This window comes from Somniosus microcephalus, chromosome 9, assembly GCF_052327205.1.
Source record: "Somniosus microcephalus isolate GS21.2 chromosome 9, FLI_Smic_1.0, whole genome shotgun sequence".
In the NCBI taxonomy this organism is placed as follows: domain Eukaryota; kingdom Metazoa; phylum Chordata; class Chondrichthyes; order Squaliformes; family Somniosidae; genus Somniosus; species Somniosus microcephalus.
The window spans coordinates 24912142-24934684 of record NC_140995.1 but is presented as its reverse complement, the minus strand read 5'-3'; the positions used below and the strand labels follow the sequence as shown (position 1 = coordinate 24934684).

Sequence of the window (22543 nt, the reverse complement as noted above, 5' to 3'; positions counted from 1 at the left end):
TTTTAACGATGTGACCTTCATTTCTAAAAGATGGCCTATAAAATCATAGCATGTTGCAGTTCAGAAACAGGGCATCAAGTCTGCACCACTGTTTTTCTTCACATGAGCCACCTGGCCTAATCCCACACTCCTACTCACTCCTTGTACCTTTTAGTATTCTCCTTTTCAAGCAACTGTGTAATTCCCCTCTCAGGAGAGTTTATGGACTGCTTCAACAACGATTTGTTGCAGAGAATTGCACGTTCCAATCACACCCTGTATAAAGAACTTTTTTCTAATCTTACCTTTTTATCCTTTTTGTAATTATCTTGAATGTGTGCCGCCTTGTTGCCATCTCACCAGTGGAAATAGTCCATCACTATTTACCTCATCATATTCCTTTGCAATCTTGATCAGGTTCGAGTGAACCAAAATTCTAATTTCTCAATTCTCTTTATAACTAGTGCCTCAACCCCGGTTACATTCTCGCTATGATTCTACCTACAACGTAACCTGGTGTTTGGCAGCATTTAAAAAATAGATCCACGCATGTATGTTTTTTTTTTTATCAGCTCGGAGCCATGGAATTTAAAAGATTGTAAGAACTAGAATACCGAGTTAAAATGCTGAAAAGTATCTGTTGGTTAACTGCAATTTATCTAAAACACTGCAGGATTAGTTATATTGCAGCAAAGTTGGATTTAGAAAGCCCTTGGGGAAGTTCAAGTGATGTGAAATGAAAAGTTCTTGGGACTGCCAGTGTTCCCTTGTGATTTCTATGATAAAACCCAGCTGTTTCAACTAGCGTATAGCAGAGAAAATTGGCTCCAATCTGTACTATGCCTCAAATGACCATGTTATGATTCATGTGCTAATATTGCATGATTTTACATTTCAGATTTTTGTTCAGTGTACTAACAATAGTATGAATAATCCCTGGTATCATTTTTTAAATACTGTGACTTTTTTACAAAATATCAACTGTAATCACAGTACTATAGATCATAAAATACTATTTTGAAACCAGCAAAATCGCAGACGAAAGGGTGCATCATTGAGGTATAAGCAGTGCCAACTAATGCATTTCCATTGCAAGACTTGCAACTTTGAGTTTCAGCTGTATTGGATGTTTAGTCCGCTCAAAGTTTCATGGGAAGAAACCAAAAGTCTCCATGTTGTAGTGAAGTTTGTTTTTTCTACCCCTTCCCGCCCACTACCACGTCCTTTAAAGTACTTTTTTCCCCTCAGCTGTTCACAATGAATGTTTTCCTGTATGTTAGTGGCCTTTTTGCAGCCTACAATGGTCTGTATCTCCTGGATATCGGCACACTATCACAGAATCACAGAAACCCCACAGTGCAGATAGAGGCCATTTCGGCCCATCGAGCCTGCACCGACACATATCCCACCCGATCCCCGTAACCCCTACACCAACACATATCCCACCCTATCCCCGTAACCCCACGTATTTAATCCCCCTAACACTAAGGGTCAATTTATCATAGCCAATCAACCTAACCCGCACATCTTTGGACTGTGGGAGGAAACCGGAGCACCCGGAGGAAACCACCTATCTGACCATCGATACTAGCTGAGACCAGTTTTATTTTTAGCTGACCGTGCATGTTTGCTTTTCAGCAGGGATAACCAGTCGGGATTGGAAAACCAGATTGATTATTGTGCCGTCCGCCTCTTTCTTCCCCCCCCCAACCCCCAACTCCAGCTCGGAGATTTAGAACAACAACATGCATTTATATTACACCTTTTAACGTACTCCGAGGTGCTTCACAGGAGCATAATCAGACAAAAGTTAACACTGAGCCAAAAGAAGAGATGTTAGGACAGGTCAAACAGGTAGGTTTTAACAAGCGTCTTAAAGGAGGAGAGAGCAGTGGAGAGGTTTAGTGAGTGAATTCCATTCCTAAACGGCTGAAGGCATGAGGGCCAATGATTGGGCGAAGAAAGTGGGGGATGCACAAGAGGCCAGAGTTGGAGGAACACAGAGTTCTCCAAGGGTCGTAGGGCTGGAGGAGGTTAGAGTTAGGTAGGAGCGAGGCCATGGAGGGATTTGAGCATGAGGATGAGAATTTTAAAACTGAGTCATTGGTGGACCAGGAGCCAAGAGTAATGGCTGAATGGGATTTGGTAAGAGTAATGATACGGGCAGCAGAGTTTTGCATGAGCTTGAGTTTATAGAGGGTGGAAGATGGGAGGCTGGCCAGGACCGTGTTGGAATAGTCGATCTGGAGGTAACAAAAGCATGGATGAGGATTTCAGCAACAGATGGACTGGGGGGGGGGTGGGGGGGTGGTGGTGTCTGGCGATATTACAGAGGTGGATGTAGACAGTCTTTGTGCTGGAGAGGATATGGGGCCGGAAGCTCAGCTCAGTCAAATAGGACGCCAAGGTTGAGCGCTATCCGGTTTAGCCCTTCCCGCCCACTACCACGCGGTAGTCCCACTCAGCTGAACAATGGAGGAAGGTCGTTGGAGAAGCAAACGGATTGAGGGATAATGCACCACAGTCACATCAGATGTCAATTGTGACTGATTACGACCGTTTTAGTGCTGTGGCAGGGGCAGAAACCTGATTGGAGAGGTTCAAGCATGGAGATGCAGGAAAGATGGGCACGGATTTGGGAGACGACACCATGTTCAAGGACTGAGGCAAGTGTAAAGCCTGACCACTGCCCTGCTGAGGTCTGCAAAGACCAGAGATCAAACTTGGTAACTTCCTGATTTTGTCTACCATAAGAGCACAGTTATCCATAGGTGCAATTAAAAAAAAAAAAAAATGAATTGCACCAGCATTCTTGGATGCAATTTTGTTAAAAAAAGAAGCACTTTTGTTCGTTTCTCAATGCCTACTAAACCCAGCTAGCTCTCCAGGTGAATTTGAATGGCAAACATTGACCACATATATTTCATGGTGAGTCTTCCAACCAGGTGGGAAAATGCAGCTGTCCTTCAGCCTATGCACAGTAAAGATGGTTCAATCTCTCTTACATAGTCATGTCTGGTTTACAAGCTCCCTTCTGGAATTTATTGTCACTTTTCTGTGCTACGCTAGCCATTTAGTGCACTATCCAGCAATTGTAAAAATAATTTAATGAAAGTCATACTGAGGAAAAAAATTGCACTAAGAGATCTAACCTCTTGACTAAAAACTTACTGAAAATGACGAACTCCAAAATCTTTAGTTTTGAACAATAAACATCCTCTCAATGATTGTCTCATGACATTATTTTTATACTCTGGGATGGTATCAATGTGAATAGCACATCTAGATTTAGTCACTGTTTACAACATTAATGGTAACTTTTTTGTGGGTTTTGGCAAACAGAAACAATACAGCTGTGATCTCAAAGAAGGCAATCCTGTATCTGATCTGGAAGAACCAAATTCAAAGATGCTAGTTCAAAATAAGCATATTTTTTAAATGCCAAAAAGTTGCTTTTTCATCTCGTCTAATCTTATTTCTGGAGTTGCATTTAAGACCTGGTTTTACTTTCCTCCTTCTGTATCTATTGTGAATGCTGCCTTTCTCTGTTGTGTCACTGATGCTGATGTGTGTCTCTTAAGCACTGATGCTGTCTTCACTACCTGTTGTTAGCCCTGTTAGTTTCCCAGCTGATTTCAGTCTGCACATAAGAATCTTCACCACCTAGTTCAGCGCAATTTCAGAGCAATCATTTATCATAGCGCTGCTCTTTACTTTCAGTTGAACCACTAATGGGACAGAGATCACTGGTCTGGGTTACTGGAACTGTTGTTTAGTTTGAATGCATCCTAATGTGCTGTTGAAATGTGATGGAAGGTGTTGATTCAGTACATTTTTCAGTTTTTATAAGTGACCTAGACTCGGGTGTAGGGAGCAGCATTATAAAGTTTGCAGATGATATGAAATTTGGCAAAGTCGTGGAGAGTGATGAGGATAGTTATAGGCTTCAGGCTGGTGAAATGGGCAGAAGGATGGCAGATGGAGTTCAATGCGGCGAATTGTGAAGTGATGCACTTTGGGAGGCCTCGTATGGAAAGACAGTACACTATAAATGGCACAATTTTGAAAAGTGTAGATGAGCAGCGAGACCTCAGTGTCCATTTGCACAAATCCTTAAAGGTGGCATGGCAAGTTGATAAGGTGATTAAAAAAGCATATGGGCTACTTAGGATTGTAAAAAGAGGAATAGAATATAAAAGCAGAGATCGTGCTAGAACTTTGTAAATCACTGGTTAGGCCTCAGCTGGAGGATTTTCTTTTTAGTTGTTCCTGGGATGTGGGTTTTGCTGGCAAGGCCAGCATTTATTGCCCTTGAGAAGGTGGTGGTGAGCCACCTTGAACCACTGAAGTCTGTGTGGTGAGGATACTCCCACAGTGCTGTTGGGGAGAGTGTTCCAGGATTTTGACCCAGCGACAATGAAGGAGCGGCGATATATTTCCAAGTCAGGATAGTGTGTGATTTGGAGGTGATGGTGTTCCCATGCGCCTGCGAGGTGGTAGAGGTTGCGGGCTTGGGAGGTGGTATTGTAGACAATTCTGGGCAGCACACTTCAGGAAAGATGTAAAGGCCTTAGAAAAGGTACATAGGGGGTTTACCAGGGACGAGGGACTTCAGTTATGAGGAGAGGTTAGAAAGGTTAGGACTGTTCTCCTTGGAACAGAGAAGGTTAAGAGCTGACAGAGGTTTTGATGGAGTAGATAGAGAAATAGTATTCCCTTTGGTGAGTGGGTCAATAATCAGAGGTCATAGATTTAAAATCATTGACAAAAGATCTAGAGGAGGAGATGAGGAGAACTTTTTTCTTGCAGAGTTTTGTCGGAATCTGGAACACTCTACCTGAAAAGGTGGTGGAAGCTGATTCCATAAATAATTTTAAAAGGGAGTTGGGCAGGTACCTGAGGATGAGGAACTTGCAGGGCTACGGACAAAAAAGGGGAATGTCGGACTAAGCACGACTGCTCTTTCAAAGAGCCAGCACAGGCACGACGGGCCAAATGGCCTCATTCTGTGCTGTAAGTTTCTACGGTTCTATGAAATTGTCAGAAGCTTATCAATTTTATCAACTACTTGTTCAGACCCAATGTCTTTTGGATAGTCTGCAATTTATAATTTTCAAATAGATCAATTTAATGCTTTAATGGCCCAGAAATTCGGGTCTCCACGGGTGAGTACACACGGGGTACTCGCGCGTGGGCCCGATGGAAGTGCCGGTTTCCTGCATGCACTGCGCATGCGCGGGAAACCGGTACTTCCGATCCTCTGAACAAAGGGGTTCAGAGGTCGAATGCGTGCACGCGGGAGTCTGCGCATGCGCTTTGAAGTTACGTTTTTTTACAGGATTTTCCGTGAGAGTAAGTCTTTAGATTTTAGAAATGTAAAAACCAGGTGTAAGGCCTGCATTTTAAAAGGTAAGTGGTCAATTAATTAAAATTAAAACATTTTTTCCACAGGTTTATTATTTTTAAATACTTTAAAGCAAGGTAAGTTTATTTTTAGCCCCGTTTGAATGTGAAATTATTTTTTTCAAAAATTTAAATAGTTGTTTAATGTAATTTATAGTTTATTTAAAAAGTGTGATGATTTTTTAAAATTTATTTGAAGGTTTACTACTATTTTGGGGCCGTAGTATTTATAAGTTTTCACAGGTTTTCCTGTCACTACTTATGAATGGGCTTTTCCCTGCGCTAATTGGCTGCCCATGGCCCACGTGATCCCAGGGGATGCATCGCACTAACTACGCCCCGGGACACGCAAGCACTGCGCGCCGGTAGCTGGGCCAGGCCCCGGATCGGAATTCCACGGGGCCCTACAGCTCAACTGCCGGCGCGCAAGGTAAGTGCAGGTCGGGGGCTTGCACCCGCGGGAAGCCCCCGACCCGAATTTCTGGGCCAATATAAATTGATGAAGTAAATTTATAATGAAACTTATCAAATAGTTATATATTGCAGATTAATGGGGTAGTTAATTGTTTAGTAATTCTTATTGCTTTTTGCTTCCCTAAAGGCTTTTGAACTAGTCATGAGAGGATAATGCCAAAGCAGAATATTCAGGTGCGTCCATGGACCTCGAGGATGTGTACCAAATTATCCCATTCAGTCCAGCATGATGCCCAGAAAGTTGTGATGTCTGCATATCTACGCATTTCTAATTGGGTATCAGGGAGATCTGAGGAAGAGGAAAAGTGTGATGGTCCTCATGCTTTCAGAACTGCGAAACTTTTTTTTCATCTGCAAACTGCAGTCATCCTTGCAACTAGCCAGGATTCCAATGCGAGTCTGGCAGATTTTTGTTTTGCCTTCTGGTTTCCAAGAATCACTCTCCCACCTCCCATTGAACTCTGCCAAATGGCATTAGAAAGTCTAGGTCCGTTTTCCTTCACTCTGACCAAAGCTGACAAACTGCAGAATTCTTACAATCGCGGAGGACGCTCATTTCACTTAAACTGTAGCAAATCGCTGCTGATATTCCATGTGCCGCTTAAGTGGGTCGTGTGTCACGTTAAAAAAGTTGAACATCTGGGAGAAACTGCATATATCCATATAAGGGAGTTGTCCTAACCATATCTATTGGGTTAAGTTAATCATCCAAAAAGTGGTGCAAATTAATACTGTAGTAAGACAAGCACACAACTCTGTTGGTTCAACTCACTTGCAAACCTGTATTCGTGAATCCATGACGCACTTTGTTATCTTGCTGGGTTTTTGCTTCTCCCATTCTTTCCCCTCGCTTCATTTCTCATCATCACTTGTGTCACATTCTGTAACAGAAATTGCAAATTGCTGTGGTTTCCAATATGGCGTTAACTGCCTTGTTAACTACCCATCAAATTATAACATAATATATTAAGATAGCGGTGTGCGATAAATGTGTAGTCAAATGGCACAAGTACTACATGAGAGAGTGACTTTTGAGTTCCAGATCATGTGCAAGTATTTCTTTTTAAATATCCACCCTTAAACTGAACTCTGTTTATTCCAAGCAAGTTTGGGGGTCTCAATTTTACTATCCATTTGCTTGCTATAAGATTGACAATAATAAAGGAAGTCATCCATTTTAACTTTACAATATTCCCACTGCGCAAGATTCTTTGAGAAATGCTTAAAATCCGTTGCAGTAAAATTTGTTATTTGGTATTTGTTTCTTTTTGCATGCTCATTTACAGCAGTTTTAAGTGATTATTACCATGCCAATTCTCAAAGAGGCAATGAATCTGGCTTAACAACAGAAAATGCTGGAAATACTCAGCAGGCCAGGCAGCATCCGTGGAGAGAGAAACAAACAGAGTTAACGTTTCAGGTCTGGGACCCTTCGTCAGAACCCAGACCTGAAACGTTAACTCTGTTTCTCTCTCCATGGATGCTGCCTGGCCTGCTGAGTATTTCCAGCATTTTCTGTTGTTGTTTCAGATTTCCAGCATCCGCAGTATTTTGCTATTATATTAATGAATCTGGCTTGCCTCACTAAACTGCAGGAAACAGAACCCAGAAGACCAATGAATATGCATGAAAAATTAGAACCACTGCCATCCAAAGTATACAAATGTGGTGTTTCAGTATATGTGGTGTTTCTATAGGGGTGATTTTGTGATCTGGCATTGTAGGGAGTGCATCTCCAGAAATAGCAGGCACATAGCCCATGATTTTTCATCCATTCATTTCAATGGACGGTAAACCGTGGGCTACGCGCCTGCCATTTCCCTAGACATGCTCCATGTGAACGCTACTGCCGACTGGAAGTGCCGCATTGCAGTGACTCCACTTATATACTGAGTTTTTTGTATACCATCTGTGATACAAACCCTTAATCCGCAGGCTTCACGGTATAACTACATTTCCATACAAGTGCCTTTCTGGGTTGTTAGCACATTTTGTGTAGATATATAGGTCAGTTGAGTCGTGCTTTTAAGTTGTCATGGTAAAATGGTAGTATTTCATTGCTTCAAAATGGAATGAACCTGTGAAAAGGAATGGGAATTAAATTGAGATGATGTAAAATGGCTTCTTTCAGTGCTTTTTGTTGCAATTACTTTTATGGCCGTGTTGTGTAATGTCATCCTAATGAGTGGAGTTTCTGAACAGGTAGTTTGTATGTTGGACACGATAGTTTTTCGTACATGAAGACTTGCTTTATGGTTGGGATACTCCGAGGACTCTAGGAGAGAAGTCAGGAGCAAAGACCTCTGGAGCTGTTGTTGCAATTCTACTCCGTGGCAGTGGTGATGTCCGTTGAACTATCAATATTGAAAAATCTTGGGAGGGGGACTCTGTCTCGCACATTGCTGGATCACGTCAAGTTAAATAATATAGCTGGTGTTCCTGTACATTTTTTTTCTTCTATTTGTTTCAGTATGTTTGGATTTTAAGAGCCATGAAGCTGAAATGCTCTTGTTCTCCCCATCATTTACAATAAGTGCAAGCTAATCAGATGACAGTAGTGAGCATGTGTTTTACACTTAATTGCCTTTTGCTTTGTTTGAGTATATTGGAACATATATGAAGAATCAACTCCAAAAAGAAACCAAGTATAAAATACCGAGTTAGAAATTGAAGACAAACATTCCTTTCACAGTTCTTCTGAACCACCTGCACTCTAGGGCAGTTATTTTGAAAAATTGTATTTTCTTAACACTAGCACAATTAACAACTATATTAATGCCTTTCCTTGTCTTACATCTACAGTTAATTGTTTCTTTGATTCACAGAATTCTTGTGTAGGGAGTGTCCAAGGATACACATTTTCTTTGAGCGTGTAGATGTGAAAGAAGTTCCAGAGGAAGCTATTTTCCTGAAGAGGTGGTTACATGGACGCTTTGAAATGAAAGACAAGTTAGTAACAGCACTTTTCAGTCATAGCAGTCATTTATTAATTACCTAAAAAATGCATAGATGCTTTAGTGCTCCACTGAAGTTATTTTGTTTTCAACCTAGTATTTCAAAGTCCTTTGACAGCATATAATCTAATAGGTCTGACGAAAGGTCATCGACCTGAAACGTTAAATCTCTTTTTCTCTCTACAGATGCTGCCTGACCTGCTGAGTTTTTCCAGCATTTTCTGTTTTTATTTCAGATTTCCAGCATCTGCAGTATTTTGCTTTTGTAATCCAATAGATTTATTGATAGAGCTGAGATTAATATACTGTAGATCTGTTTAAATATCAGTGAAACATAGATTGCAAGATGTTGAAAATTTTTTGAAGGCATTACCCTGCATGTAGACACCTGAAAAATTAATAACTCAAATCCTTGCACCCTCCTCTGTTCATAAGGGTATTTAGGAGTATGTCAGATTATTTTAATATTGAATAGTAAATTGCCGTGGTTTTGCATTAAATGAACTTTGCACTGTATTAACAAGCACTGTCTGCTTCAAAACATTGAAATGTGATTTGATCCATTAATCTTACAATATTGTATTAAGAAACCATGGTTTTTCTCTCTCTCCCACTCTCTCTCTCTCTCTCTCTCTCTCTCCCTTTCTCCCCATCTCTGCTTCCCCCTCGCCTGCTTGCTACCTTTTTTTCCTCTCTTTCTTCCGCATCCCAGCTTTATCATTAGGAGAATATTTAAAGTAAGCCCTTTTCACTAGCAACATTTGGGTGAGTGCCTAATCCTAAATACTGGGGAATTAATTTTCTTTTTGTGCACTGTGTGTATGTTAAGTGAGAGTTAATTGTTCTGTCAGCATTTTATTTAGCCCACTGACAGACTGCAGGAATGTTACTTGATGCACTTGCTGTGCCTTGGATGCTTTACAATTGAGGAACCAGCAGTAATGTTGCTGAGCTAGTTATGCTATTTACCATGCAATTAGTGAGCTCAAACCTGCAACAGTTGGCTCATTCTCCCATGTAGTGCACATACCTCTAGTGTTTTGTTATGATTAGCTCAGGTAAAAGTGTCAAACCCTGATGTACTTCAAGGCATCTGCTCATGACCATAATGGGAATAATTTTGCTTTTTACTACTTAAAGCGTGAGCTTGTGTTGACTATTTACATGGGTGCCACTTTTTCTTTTCATATTAGCAGCTTCAAAAATACATAGTGAACCATAGAACAGGTCAATTATATTTTTAAACTGGGGATGCAATCATATAGCATAACATGTCTAAGCAGACAATGTGTTGGTGCAAAAGTTAGCTTGTACATAGCAAACGCAACAAAATGTTTGAAAGAAAAAACTGCAAATGATGGAAATCTGAAATAAAAGCAGAAAATGCTAGTAGTACAGCATCTGAAAAAGTAAACATGGTAACATTTTGAGTTCTGACAAAGGGCATATAGACTAAAATGTTAACATACCTTTTTTGTATGTCGATGGACCTGCAGTGTACTACCAATACAGTTGAGTATTACTTGTCATATCGGAGATACCATAATCTTGAGCACATATTCATGATCTTCAGCTTATTGCTGTTTTGCACTGTAATGGAAAAGTGATGAAACATGCAAGTATTCTTGAAGTGACGAAATCCAAGTCCTGTGTTCATTTCACAAAGTAAATACACCTAATCCCGCAATACCCTTTTTTGGGTTCCCAATTTGAAATCCTGTATTTTATGGAAAAATCAGATTTAAGCATTCCATTTTAATAGAATAAATTTCAGCAGGGGTAGTAATTTTTTTTGTATTTGTGATACAATATGCAAGAGGACTCGAAAGATGGTGAACATTACCTGGACAGGGTGAAGTTGGAGGGAAGCACTAATTGGTTTGCATAGCAGTCCTGGCACATTAATTGATCATCCGATCTGAATATAGGGGGACACAACTAATAAAACCAAGTTTCCTGCAAAAGTTATATCCGGATACCTGCTGCACTTCTACATACAGTTTTATCTAGCAAAGTGAATGATCAGTGGTGGTGTGGCCAAAACAATCATCAATTCTCAAATTTTAATGGGTCCATTCGCAACGCCTCAGCCCATGTCCACATGCAGCAAGACGTGGACAACATTCAGGCTTGGGCTGATAATTGGCAAGTAACATTTGCGTGTCACAAGTGACAGATAATGACCATCTCCAACAAGAGAGTCTAGCCACCTCCTCTTGACATTCAACGGGATTACCATCGCTGAATCCCCCACCATCAGCATCCTGCGGAGTCACCATTGACCAGAAACTTAATTGGACCAGCCACACACATACTGTGGCTACAATAGCAGGTCAGAGACTGGGTATTCTGTGACGAGTGAATCACCGCCTTACTCCCAAAAGCCTTTCCACCATCTACAAGGCACAAGTCAGGAGTGTGATGGAATACGCTCCACTTACCTGGATGAGTGCAGCTCCAGCAACACTCGAAGCTCAACACCATCCAGGATACAGCAGCCCGCTTGATTGCCACCACCGGTGCTGCAGTGTGTACCATCTACAAGATGCACTACAGCAACTCGCCAAGGCTTCTTCGAAAACACCCCCCAAACCCGCGACCTCTACCACCTAGAAGGACAAGGGCAGCAGGTGCATGGAAACTCCACCATTTGCAAGTTCCCCTCCAAGTCGCACACCATCCTGACTTGGAAATATATCAGCGTTCTTTCATCCTACTCTTTCTGATGTAATGGAAATCCTGGAATTCTCCCTAACCGCACTGTGGGAGCCCCTTCATTTCACGGACTGCAGCGGTTCAAGAAGGTGGCTATCCACCACCACCTTCTCGAGGGCAATTAGGGATGGGCAATAAATGCTGTTGCCAGCAATGCCCACATCCCATGAATTAATGCAAAAAATATATAATCTTCACAATGAAATGAACGTAAGAAATAGGAGCAGGAATAGGCCACTTGGCCCCTCAAGCCTGCTCCGCCATTCAATAAGATAATGGCTGATCTTGGGCTCAAAGCCACTTCCCCGCCCGCTCCCCATAACCCTTCACTCCCTTATCTTGCAAAAATCTATCTATCTCCACCTTAAATATATTCAATGACCCAGCCTCCACAGCTCTCTGGGGCTGAGAATTCCACAGATTTACAACCCTCCGAGAGAAGAAATTCCTCCTCATCTCAGTTCTAAAAGGGCGACCCTTTATTCTAAAACTGTGCCCCTGCGTTCTAGATTTCCCCACGAGGGGGAACCATCCTCTCTGCATCTACCTTGTCGAGCTCCCTCAGTATCTTATATGTTTCAATAAGATCACCTCTCATTCTTCTAAATTCCAATGAGTATAGGCCCAGCCTGCTCAACCTTTCCTCATAATTCAACCCCCTCATCTCTGGAATTAACCTAGTGAATCATCTCTGAACTGCCTCCAATGCAAGTATATCCTTCCTTAAATAAGGAGACCAAAACTGTACGCAGCACTCGAAGTGTGGTCTCACCAATACCCTGTACAGTTGTAGCAGGACTTCCCTGCTTTTATACTCCAACCCCTTTGAAATAAAGGCCAGCATTCCATTTGCCTTTTTGATTACTTGCTGTACCTGCATGCTAACTTTGTGTTTCATGCACAAGGACACCCAGGTCCCTCTGAACTGTAGCATTTTGTAATCTCTCTCCATTTAAATAATAATTTGCTTTTTTATTTTTCCTGCCAAAGTGTATAACCTCGCACTTTCCCACATTATACTCCATCTGCCAAATGTTTGCCCACTCACTTAGCCTGCCTATATCCCTTTGCAGATTCTTTGAGTCCTCTGCACAACTTGCTTTCCCACCCGTCTTTGTATCATCCGCAAACTTGGCTACATTACACTTGGTCCCTTCATCCAAGTCATTAATGTAGATTGTAAATAGTTGAGGCCCGAGCACCGATCCCTGTGGCACCCCACTAGTTACCTTTTGCCAACCGGAAAATTACCCATTTATCCCGACTCTGCTTTCTGTTAGTTAGCCAATTCTCTATCCATGCTAAAATATTACCCCCAATTCCGTGAGCTCTTATCTTATGCAGTAACCTTTTATGTGGCACCTTTTCGAATGCCTTCTAGAAATCCAATACACCACATCCACTGGTTCACCTTTGTCCACCCTGCTCGTTACCTCCTCAAAGAACTCCAGCAAATTTGTTAAACATGATTTCCCTTTCATAAAACCATGCTGACTCTGCTTGACTGCATTATGATTTTCCAAATGCCCTGCTACTGCTTCCTTAATGAAGGACTCCAGCATTTTCCCAACGACAGATGTTTGGCTAACTGGTCTATTGTTTCCTGCTTTCTGTCTCCCTCCTTTCTTAAATAGGGGTGTTACATTTGCGGTTTTCCAATCCACTGGAACCTCTCCAGAGTCCAGGGAATTTTGGTATATTGCAACCATTGCATCCACTATCTCTGCAGCCACTTCTTTTAAGACCATGGGATGCAGGCCATCTGGTCCAGGGACTTGTCATCTTTTGGTCCAGGGACTTGCCATCTTTTAGTCCCATTATTTTACCAAGTATTATTTCCTTAGTGATTGTGATTGTCTGTAGCTCCCCCCTCCCTGTGGCCCCTTGATTATCCATTATTGGGATGTTGTTAGTGCCTTCTAACCTGAAGATAGATACAAAATATTTGTTCAGAGTCTCTGCCATTTCCCTGTTTCCCATTATTAATTCCCCAGTCTCATCCTCTAAGGGACCAACATTTACTTTAGCTACCCTCTTCCTTTTTATATACCTGTAGAAGCTTTACTATCTGTTTTAATGTTTCTTGCCAGTTTACTCTCATAATTGATCTCTTTTTAGACATCCTTTGCTGGTTTTTAAAAATTTCCCAATCCTCTGGTCTACCACCAATCTTGACAACATTGTATGCCTTCGTTTTCAATTTAATACCATCCTTTACTTCCTTAGTTAGCCACGGATGGTGCTCCCTTCTCTTAAAACTTTCTTTTTCACTGGAATATATTTTTGTTGAGAGTTCTGAAATATCTCCTTAAATGTCTGCCACTGCATTTCAACTGTCTTACCCTTTAATTTATTTTTCCAGTCCACTTTAGCCAGTTCTGCCCTCGTGCCATTGTAATTGCCTTTGTTTAAGATCAGGACACTGGTTTGAGATACAACTTTCTCACCCTCCAACTGAATTTGAAATTCAACCATGCTATGATCACTCTTTCCTAGAGAATCCTTTACTATGAGATAATTTATTAATTCTGTCTCATTACACAGTACCAGATTCAAGATAGCCTGCTCCCTGGTCGAATCCATTACATACTGTTCTAGGAAACCATCCCGGATACACTCTATGAACTCCTCCTCAAGCCTACCATGGCCAATTTGATTTGTCCAATCAATATGGAGATTAAAATCACCCGTGATTATTACCGTACCTTTTTTTACAGGCCTCCATTATTTGTTGATTTATACTCTGTCCAACAGTATTGCTACTGTTCGGAGGCCTGTAGACTACGCCCACCAGAGACTTTTCCCCTTTATTAATTTTTATCTCCACCCAAACCGATTCTACATCTTGATCTTCTGAGCCAATATTACTTCTCGCCACTGCACTGATCCCATCCTTTACCAACAAAGCCACCCCACCTCCCTTTCCTTTCTGTCTATCCTTGCGAATTGTCAAATAACCTGGAATATTCAGTTCCCAGCCCTGATCACCTTGTAACCACATCTCTGTAATGGCGATCAGATTATACCCATTTGTATCTATTTGTGCCGTCAACTCGTCTTATCTTGTTACGAATGTTGCGTGCATTCAGATATAGAGCTTTTAACTTTGTCTTTTTACCATTTCTCCTTGTTTTGGCCCCATTTTCTCTTGCACTCTTATTTTTAAACATTCTGTCCCTGTCACACTCTGGTTATTATTTCCCCCATCTCTGTCCTGCTCTATTGCTTTCTCATTTCTCATTGACTTTTTAAATTCCCGCTCACCTGGATCCTCCCCCCCACTATTTAGTTTAAAGCCCTCTCTACAGCCCTAGTTATTCGATTCACCAGGACTCTAGCCCCAGCATGGTTCAAGTGAAGCCCGTCCAAACGGAACAGCTCCCTCTTATCCCAGTACTGGTGCCAGTGCCCCACGAATTGAAACCCAGTCTTTGAGGCTCTCGTTCATTTCTCTGATCTTATTTACCCTATGCAAATTCACTACTGGCTCAGGTAGTAATTCAGAGATTATTACCTTTGTGGTCCTGCTTTTTAATTTAGCCCCTAGCTGCTCAAACTCTCTCAGCAGAAACTCTTTCTTTGTCCTACCTATGCTATTGGTGCCTACGTGGACCATGTCAACTGGATCCTCCCCCTCCCACTCCAAGTTTCTCTCCAGCCCAGAGGAGATGTCCTTAACCCTGGCACCGGGCAGGCAACACAGCCTTCAGGACTCACGCTCTCGGCTGCAGAGAACAGTGTCTATCCCCCTAACTATACTGTCCCCTATCACTACAACATTTATTTTTACTCCCCCCACTTGAATGGCTCCCTGTACCACGGTGCTGTGGTCAGATTACTCATCCTCCCTGCGGTCCCTGCCCTCGTCCGCACGGAGCAAGAATCTCGTACCTGTTGGACAAGGCCAAGGGCAGAGGCTCCTCCATCACTACCTCCTGGATCCCAATACCTGCCTCGCTTGTAGTCACACCCTCCTGTCCCTGACCATGGGCCAAATTGGAAGTAAATACTCTGGTGGGTGTGATTGCCTCCTGTAACTTAGTGTCCACGTAAAGCTCCTCCTCCCTAATGTGTCAGTGTCTGAATCTCGGACTCCAGCTCATCAACTCTGAGCAGAAGTTCCTCGAGCAGCCAACATTTGTTGCAGATGTGGTCGCCTTGGACATCAATGGTGTCCACCAGCTCCCACATGCAACAACAACACGTTCCCCAGGATGTTGATGGTGGGGGATTCGGCATTGGTAATGCCGTTGAATGTCAAGGGGCAATGGTTAGATGCTTGCTTGTTGGAGTTAGTCATTGCCTGGCACTTGTGTGGCGCAAATGTTACTTGCCACTTATCAGCCCAAGCCTGAATGTCGCCCAGGTCTTGTTGCATGCGGGCATGGACTGCTTCATTATCTGAGGCGTTGTGAATGACACTGAACACTGTGCAGTCATCAGCGAACATCTCCACTTCTGAGCTTATGATGGAGGGAAGGTCATTGATGAAGCAGCTAAAGATGGTGGGCCTAGGACACTGCCCTGAGGAACGCCTGCAGCGATGTCCTGGGGCTGTGATGATTGACCTTCAACCACCACAACCATCTTCCTTTGTGCTAGGTATGACTCCAGCCAGTGGAGAGTTTTCCCCCCGATTCCCTTGACTTCAGTTTTACTAGGGCTCCTTGATGCCACACTCAAGTCAAATGCTGCCTTGATGTCAAGGGCAATCACTCTCGCCTCACCTCTGGAATTCAGCTCTTTTGTCCATGTTTGGACCAAGGCTGTAATGAGGCTGAGTGGTCCTGGCAGAACCCAAACTGGGCATCAGTGAGCAGGTTATTGGTGAGTAAATGCTGCTTGATAGCACTGTCAACAACATTACTTTGCTGATAATTGGGAATAGACTGATGGGGCGGTAATTGGCCGGATGGGATTTGTCTTGCTTTTTGTGGACAGGAGGGACCTGGGCAGTTTTCCACGTTGTCTGATAGAGGCCAGTGTTATAGCTGTACTGGAACAGCTTGGCTAGAGGCGCGGCTAGCTCGAGCACAAGTCTTCAGCATGACAGCGGGATGTTGTCGGGGCCCACAGCCTTTGCTGTATCCAGTGCGCTCAGCCGTTTCTTGATATCACGTAGAGTGAATCGAATTGTTAAAGATTAGTTTCTGTGTGGTGGGGACCTCGGGAGGAGGCCGATATGGTTCATTCACTCTGCACTTCTGGCTGAAAATGGTTGCAAATGTTTCAGCTTTGTCTTTTGCACTCACGTGCTGGGCTCCACCAACATTGAGGATAGGGATATTCATGGAGCCTCCTCCTCGCGTTAGTAATTAAATGGACCGCCATCATTCACGACTGGATGTGGCAGGACTGCAGAGCTTTGATCTGATCCGTTGATTGTGGCATTGCTTAACCCTGTCTATAGCATGCTGCTTCTGCTTTTTAGCATGCATGTAGTCCTGTGTTGCAGCTTCCCCAGGTTGGCACTGCATTTTTAGGTACGCCTGTTGCTGCTCCCGGCATGCTCTTCTGCACTCCTTATTGAACCAGGGTTGGTGGTAATGGTAGAGTGAGGGATATGCCGGTTATAGATTGTGGTGGAATACAATTCTGCTGCTGCTGATGGCCTCCTGGATGCCTAGTTTTCCCAAGTAGGCTTTTCCCTCATGTTGGTTCTCTCACCACCTGTCGCAGGCCCAGACTGGCAGCTATGTCCTTCAGGGCTCGGTCAGTAGTAGTGCTACCGAGCCACTCTTGGTGATGGACATTAAAGTCCCCAACCCAGGGCACATTCTGTGCCCTTGCTACTCTCTGCTTCTTCCAAGTGGTGTTCAACATGGAGGAGAACTGATTCATAAGCTGAGGGAGGGCGGTAGGTGGTAATCAGCAGGAGGTTTCCTTGCCCATGTTTGATCTGAAGCCTCGTGACTTCATGGGGCCTGGAGTCAATATTGAGGACTCCCAGGGCCACTCCTTCCTGACTCTAAACTACTGTGCTGCCACCCCTGGTGATGGAGGAGTCTGGAACAATTGGCTGAAAGGTATGATTCTGTGAGTATGACTGTCGGGCTGTTGCTTGACTAGTCTGTGGGACAGCTCTCCCAATTTTGGCACAAGTCCCCAGATGTTGGTGAGGAGGACTTTGCAGGGTTGATTGGACTGGGTGTGCTGTTGTCGTGTGCCGTACCCGGTGCCGAGGTCGATGCCAGGTGGTCCGTCCAGTTTTATTATTCTTGTTTTTCGTAGCGGTTTTTTACAACTGAGTGGCTTGCTCGGCCATTTCAGAGGGCAGTTAAGAGTCAACCACATTGCTGTTGGTCTGAAGTCACACATAGGCCAGACCCGGTAAGGACAGCAGATTTCCTTCCCTAAAGGATATTAGTGAACCAGATGGGTTTTTACAACAATCCAATAGTTTCATGGTCACCATTACTGATGCTAGCTTTTTATTCCAGATTTATTTAATTAACTGGATTTAAATTCCCCAGCTGCCGTGGTGAGATTTGAACTCTGAATCATTAGTGTAGGCCTCTTGGTTACTAGTCCAGTAACATAACCACTATGTTACCGTTCCTGTCTTAAGTGCAGATACTGTAACCCAGAGCAATAAATAATAAACACCGATGCATTTAAGAGGAAGCTAGATAAGCACAAGGGAGAAAAGAATAGAGAGATATGCTGATGGGGTTAGATGAAGGTTGGGATGAAGCTTGTCTAGAACATAAACACCAGCATATTCCAATTGGGTCAAATGGCCTCTTTCTGTGCTGTCGACTCTATGTAATATTAGTATGTAATGTAATGACTAGATGCTCATGGTACCCACATGGGGTATTTGTTTCTCTTTAGGACATCCTGGGGTTTTCTTTTTGGCACTTTAAGCATTTGTCTTCCACACAGTCCTACATGCTGTTTTTTAAAAAATTTCAGGTCATTTTATGCACCTTCCTATTCTTTCTGATGTAATGAAAATTCGGAATAGGCATTAATAATGGATTTTCTGTTAAAAGTCACCACCTGGCAACTTGGGGAGAAAATTTCCAATTGTTGCTTCATGAACAAAAACAGCTGATGTAGGGTCACTGTATTAAAATGGATTGTAATGATTTACTCCCAAGAGCAATATTAGGAGGATGGGCAAAAATAGTGCCGAATCCATTTAATACCACCACACACAGTTACTCTCTCTAATGCACACTTTGTGCATGTTTCACTGCCAACATAGAGAACAAATTATTCCCCCTAGGGAACATAAAATGACAGGAAGGAGGAAAGATCATATGCACCTGCAACACACTCTTGGTCATTTTGCATAAGCCGCTGATCCATAAGCTCTTGTTCTATTTATTCTTGAATTGTGTCTGTGTATGTAATTGCTTAAGAAAAATCTTCAAACGCTGTTACAACACACCATTTTTACTCATCTTTGCCAGTTGTTGTCCATTTACAGAGCCCACTCAGACTTTTTTATCTCATTCCTGGCCCTTGAAAGGAAAATTACACATTTCTCTCCAGTTGGGACATTGTACCATAGTCTCCCTTACAGCAGGCAGGCTCTCCTCCAGTGCACTGATAATAATCTTATAATAATCGGCAGGCTTGCAATATATTACATAATAACTTTGCAGAGTATGTGAAGTTGAAGGTTGAACAACATCCAGTGATTCATTGTGGTGCAGTTACACCAATCAAAGTACGTAGATGGAAAGCCAATATATTTTCTATTTTGTTATCTGCTCCATTTACTTTTTAAAATTACTTTTGGAAAAATAGAGTTTTGCTATCCAAAAAAATCAGGGAAATCTACAACTGAACACTAACCTGGTTCCTAACTCTGTGATTAGATGCATTTTGCTCTCGGGGCATTTTCTGAGCATTTTTTGCAAGTAGTGCATTTTAACTCTTTCACTAGAACCATCTTGAATTCCAAATTCTAAATTTAGCTGCAAGCTTGAAATTAAGAAATGTGAAATAAGAAAGCTGTTTTGCCTTTCAGGCTTGTTTCTAATCACTTTCATTTTGATATAACCTGAAGCTTCCATTGTTGTTATTTTTTCCCCCTCTTTGCTGATAGGTTGCTAACAGAATTCTATGAGGCAGAAGATGAACAGAAGCGATGCAAATTTCCTGGAGAAGGCCACAAATCACAGTTGAGCCTTATGAGGACTCTACCATCCCTGTTCTTCCTTGGTGGTCTGACAGTCCCCATGCTCCTCACAGAATCTGGAAGGAAGATTTATATGAAGACATGGATTTATGGAACTTTAGTGGGCTGGCTATGGGTTAACATTAGACCCTAAAACGCCATCCTTTGCAAGTTCTAATTATTTAGAATAATCCTAATGTAATTGCTTGTATAGCATTTTTTTGGAAGTTACCTGTAAAATGGGATTTCAAAATTGCTGTTGAAGAAATTTTATATTCTAATGAAAAACATTTGCCTTAATGATTGAAATGAACATATTCCAGTAATGTATCTGTTTAGTGTGGCTGTAATGTAGTGGTAATAGTTTACCTGCTCAATGTAGTTTTAGAGCCCTGATGTGTTTCTGTGCAGTTTGAAGAACAAATTATTGTAGGCTGTTTAAAGAATTGATATGGTGTGGGATTGGATCCTATTGAGAACTGGGAAAGCGCTTGATTTGACATTACAAGTAGCTACAGGCTGTACTGTTTTGAGGGGCAAAAGCTGATGTATTACAGTACTTGCTTACATTGAGTCTACTATATGCTGTACATTACATGAAAAGACTTTTTAATTTTGTTTTCAGAATGCATCGCATTTTGTTCTGAATTAAGGATGTTTTTAGAACCAGCTTATAGCGTTGGTGCTCTAAATGATGAAAAGGGTAACTAAGTGGTTCATGGTCCTTTGTACTGCTCTGACTAAGTGTAGTATCTTTAAAATCGCGCCTCAAGAACATTTCCAGTACGATGAAATTGCTTTGAAGCATGGTTTACTTGTGGGGGGAAAAAACAATGCCATAAGGGTGGCTGTGAAAGATGGGTAAAATGCTTAATTTTAGTTGCTGATTGTTTAATTTTGTGAACTAATGGCGATTTTTTTTTTAAATATAATTACTGTGGCATTTCAGATGGTATGTGTATGTACTAAATGTACATAAATGGTCAAGGTGTTGGACTGAAACCATTTGTTGTCATCAGTTGTATTTGTACATCACCTTGAATACCATCATCTGACATACAATACAATGAAGATAAAGCACTGGGAAATGAAGTGGCTTGCAGTACATGTTGACCTTCGTGTGGATAAATGATTAAGAATCTACTGCTTGTCTGTTTAGTCATTGAGTTGCTTAGTGATTGTGAACTGTTCTCTTAACTATGTGATGCCTTGATGTGCCGTTTACTGTACTTACAGAAAGCATGTGCCTTTTGCCTGTTACTGACTGGTTCATTCTCAACACTGGTACTGATGACAGTCTTAATACAGGCATATTAGAAATGCATCACGATTATGACTTGCAACTGGACTTGCTTGTGGAAAAGCTGGTACTCCCTCTAGTGGGCCAAGAAAGCTAGACTAAATCTTTCCTCGTGGTTTCTCACTGTTTTTTGTTTTTCTACATGCAGTGTGTACAGTAAAGCCCACTCTATCCAAATGTACAAATCCAAAGTTTTTAATCTTGCTCAAAGTTTATAATTCCTAAGTGTACTATTTGAGTGCACCTGCTGTTGGAATAGTGCTTATGAATGCTGCATAGTTAAACCTGCTCTTAATTTTACTTACCTCAAACACAATTCAAGCAAAGTAAATATTTTTTAGGTGTTATCACTGGCATGATTACATATCCTGAATTTCTTTCCCCAAGAGCACAACAGTGGGCTAATGGAAAGTGTTATCAATGTTTTTACATATTTTCAGGATAATTCAAATGGTGCAATGCCAATGTGATTAATCATAGTTTCTTATAAGTAATAAAATAAAAATCACCTTTAAAGCAGGTCGGTTTATTCTGATATTCAATTTTTAAAAGCACATTTGTTTTAATAGACAGTATGTTTACAACATTTATCACAGTACCATAGACTTGCATGCATATTGGTTTTAATATTTTCTTTTACAGCTTTTTTAAGCATTATAATTTGTGTAACACATGTTGCATAAATAAATTCTAAATGATTAAAGTATAATATTGCCGTATCTGTTTTTGTGCTTTATCTTCGCTATATCCAGAATGAACAAGTATTTAAACATGCTCTACCCACTTGTATTCTACGTAAAGATAAAATATTTTAAATTATAGCAATAGAAAGTTATTGGGGATATTCTCAAGCTCCTATTGTAATTTAGCTAAAATCTGGAATCCCTCAGATCTCATTTTGCTTCATTACTGAGATTTTTATCTGGGTATAGAGAGCCATTAAATATTCAGTCAGGCAACAACAACAACTTGTATTTATATAGCACCTTTAATGTAGTAAAACATCCCATGGTGCTTCACAGGAACATTAAAAGACAAAACAATTTGACACCGAGCCACATAGAGAAATTAGGGCAGCTGACCAAAAGCTTGGTCAAAGAGGTAGGTTTTAAGGAACGTCTTAAAGGAGGAAAGAGAGGTAGTGAAGCGGAGAGGTTTAGGCAGGGAATTCCAGAGCTTAGGACCTAGGCAACAGAAGGCGCGACCACCAATGGTTGAGCGATTATAATCTGGGATGCTCAAGGGCAGAATTAGAGGAGCACAGATATCTCTGGGTTGGAGGGTGCGGGGAGCTGGTTGTGGGGCTGAAGGAGATTAGAGATAGGGAGGGGCGAGGCCATGGAGGGATTTGAAAACAAGGTTGAGAATTTTGAAATCGAGGCATTGCTTAACAGGGAGCCAATGTAGGTCAGTGAGCACAGGGGTGATGGGTGAACAGGACTTGGTGCAAGTTAGGACACGGGCAGCCAAGTTTTGGATGACCTCGGGTTTACGTAGGGTAGAATGTGGGAGGCCAGCCAGAAGTGCATTGGAATAGTCAAGTCTAGAGGTAACCAAGGCATGGATGAGGGTTTCAGCAGCAGATGA

The 22543-nt window shown here is 41.9% G+C and overlaps 1 protein-coding gene across 3 annotated transcripts in view; it reads left to right on the top strand.

The window, feature by feature from the left end:
- agpat5 (1-acylglycerol-3-phosphate O-acyltransferase 5 (lysophosphatidic acid acyltransferase, epsilon)) overlaps positions 1-21675 on the top strand; it is a 128399-nt gene extending 106724 nt beyond the window's left edge. For 2 of the 3 annotated variants that reach the window (XM_085996451.1, XM_085996453.1), the window contains exons 7-8: positions 8682-8805; positions 19585-21675. In XM_085996451.1, coding sequence (XP_085852577.1) covers positions 8682-8805; positions 19585-19810 — 350 coding nt within the window. In that variant the 3' untranslated portion in view covers positions 19811-21675. Of the gene's footprint in view, positions 1-8681; positions 8806-9522; positions 9576-19584 lie in introns of all 3 variants that reach the window. The other variant, XM_085996454.1, reaches the window with a different exon arrangement.
- Positions 21676-22543: the final 868 nt, after the last annotated feature.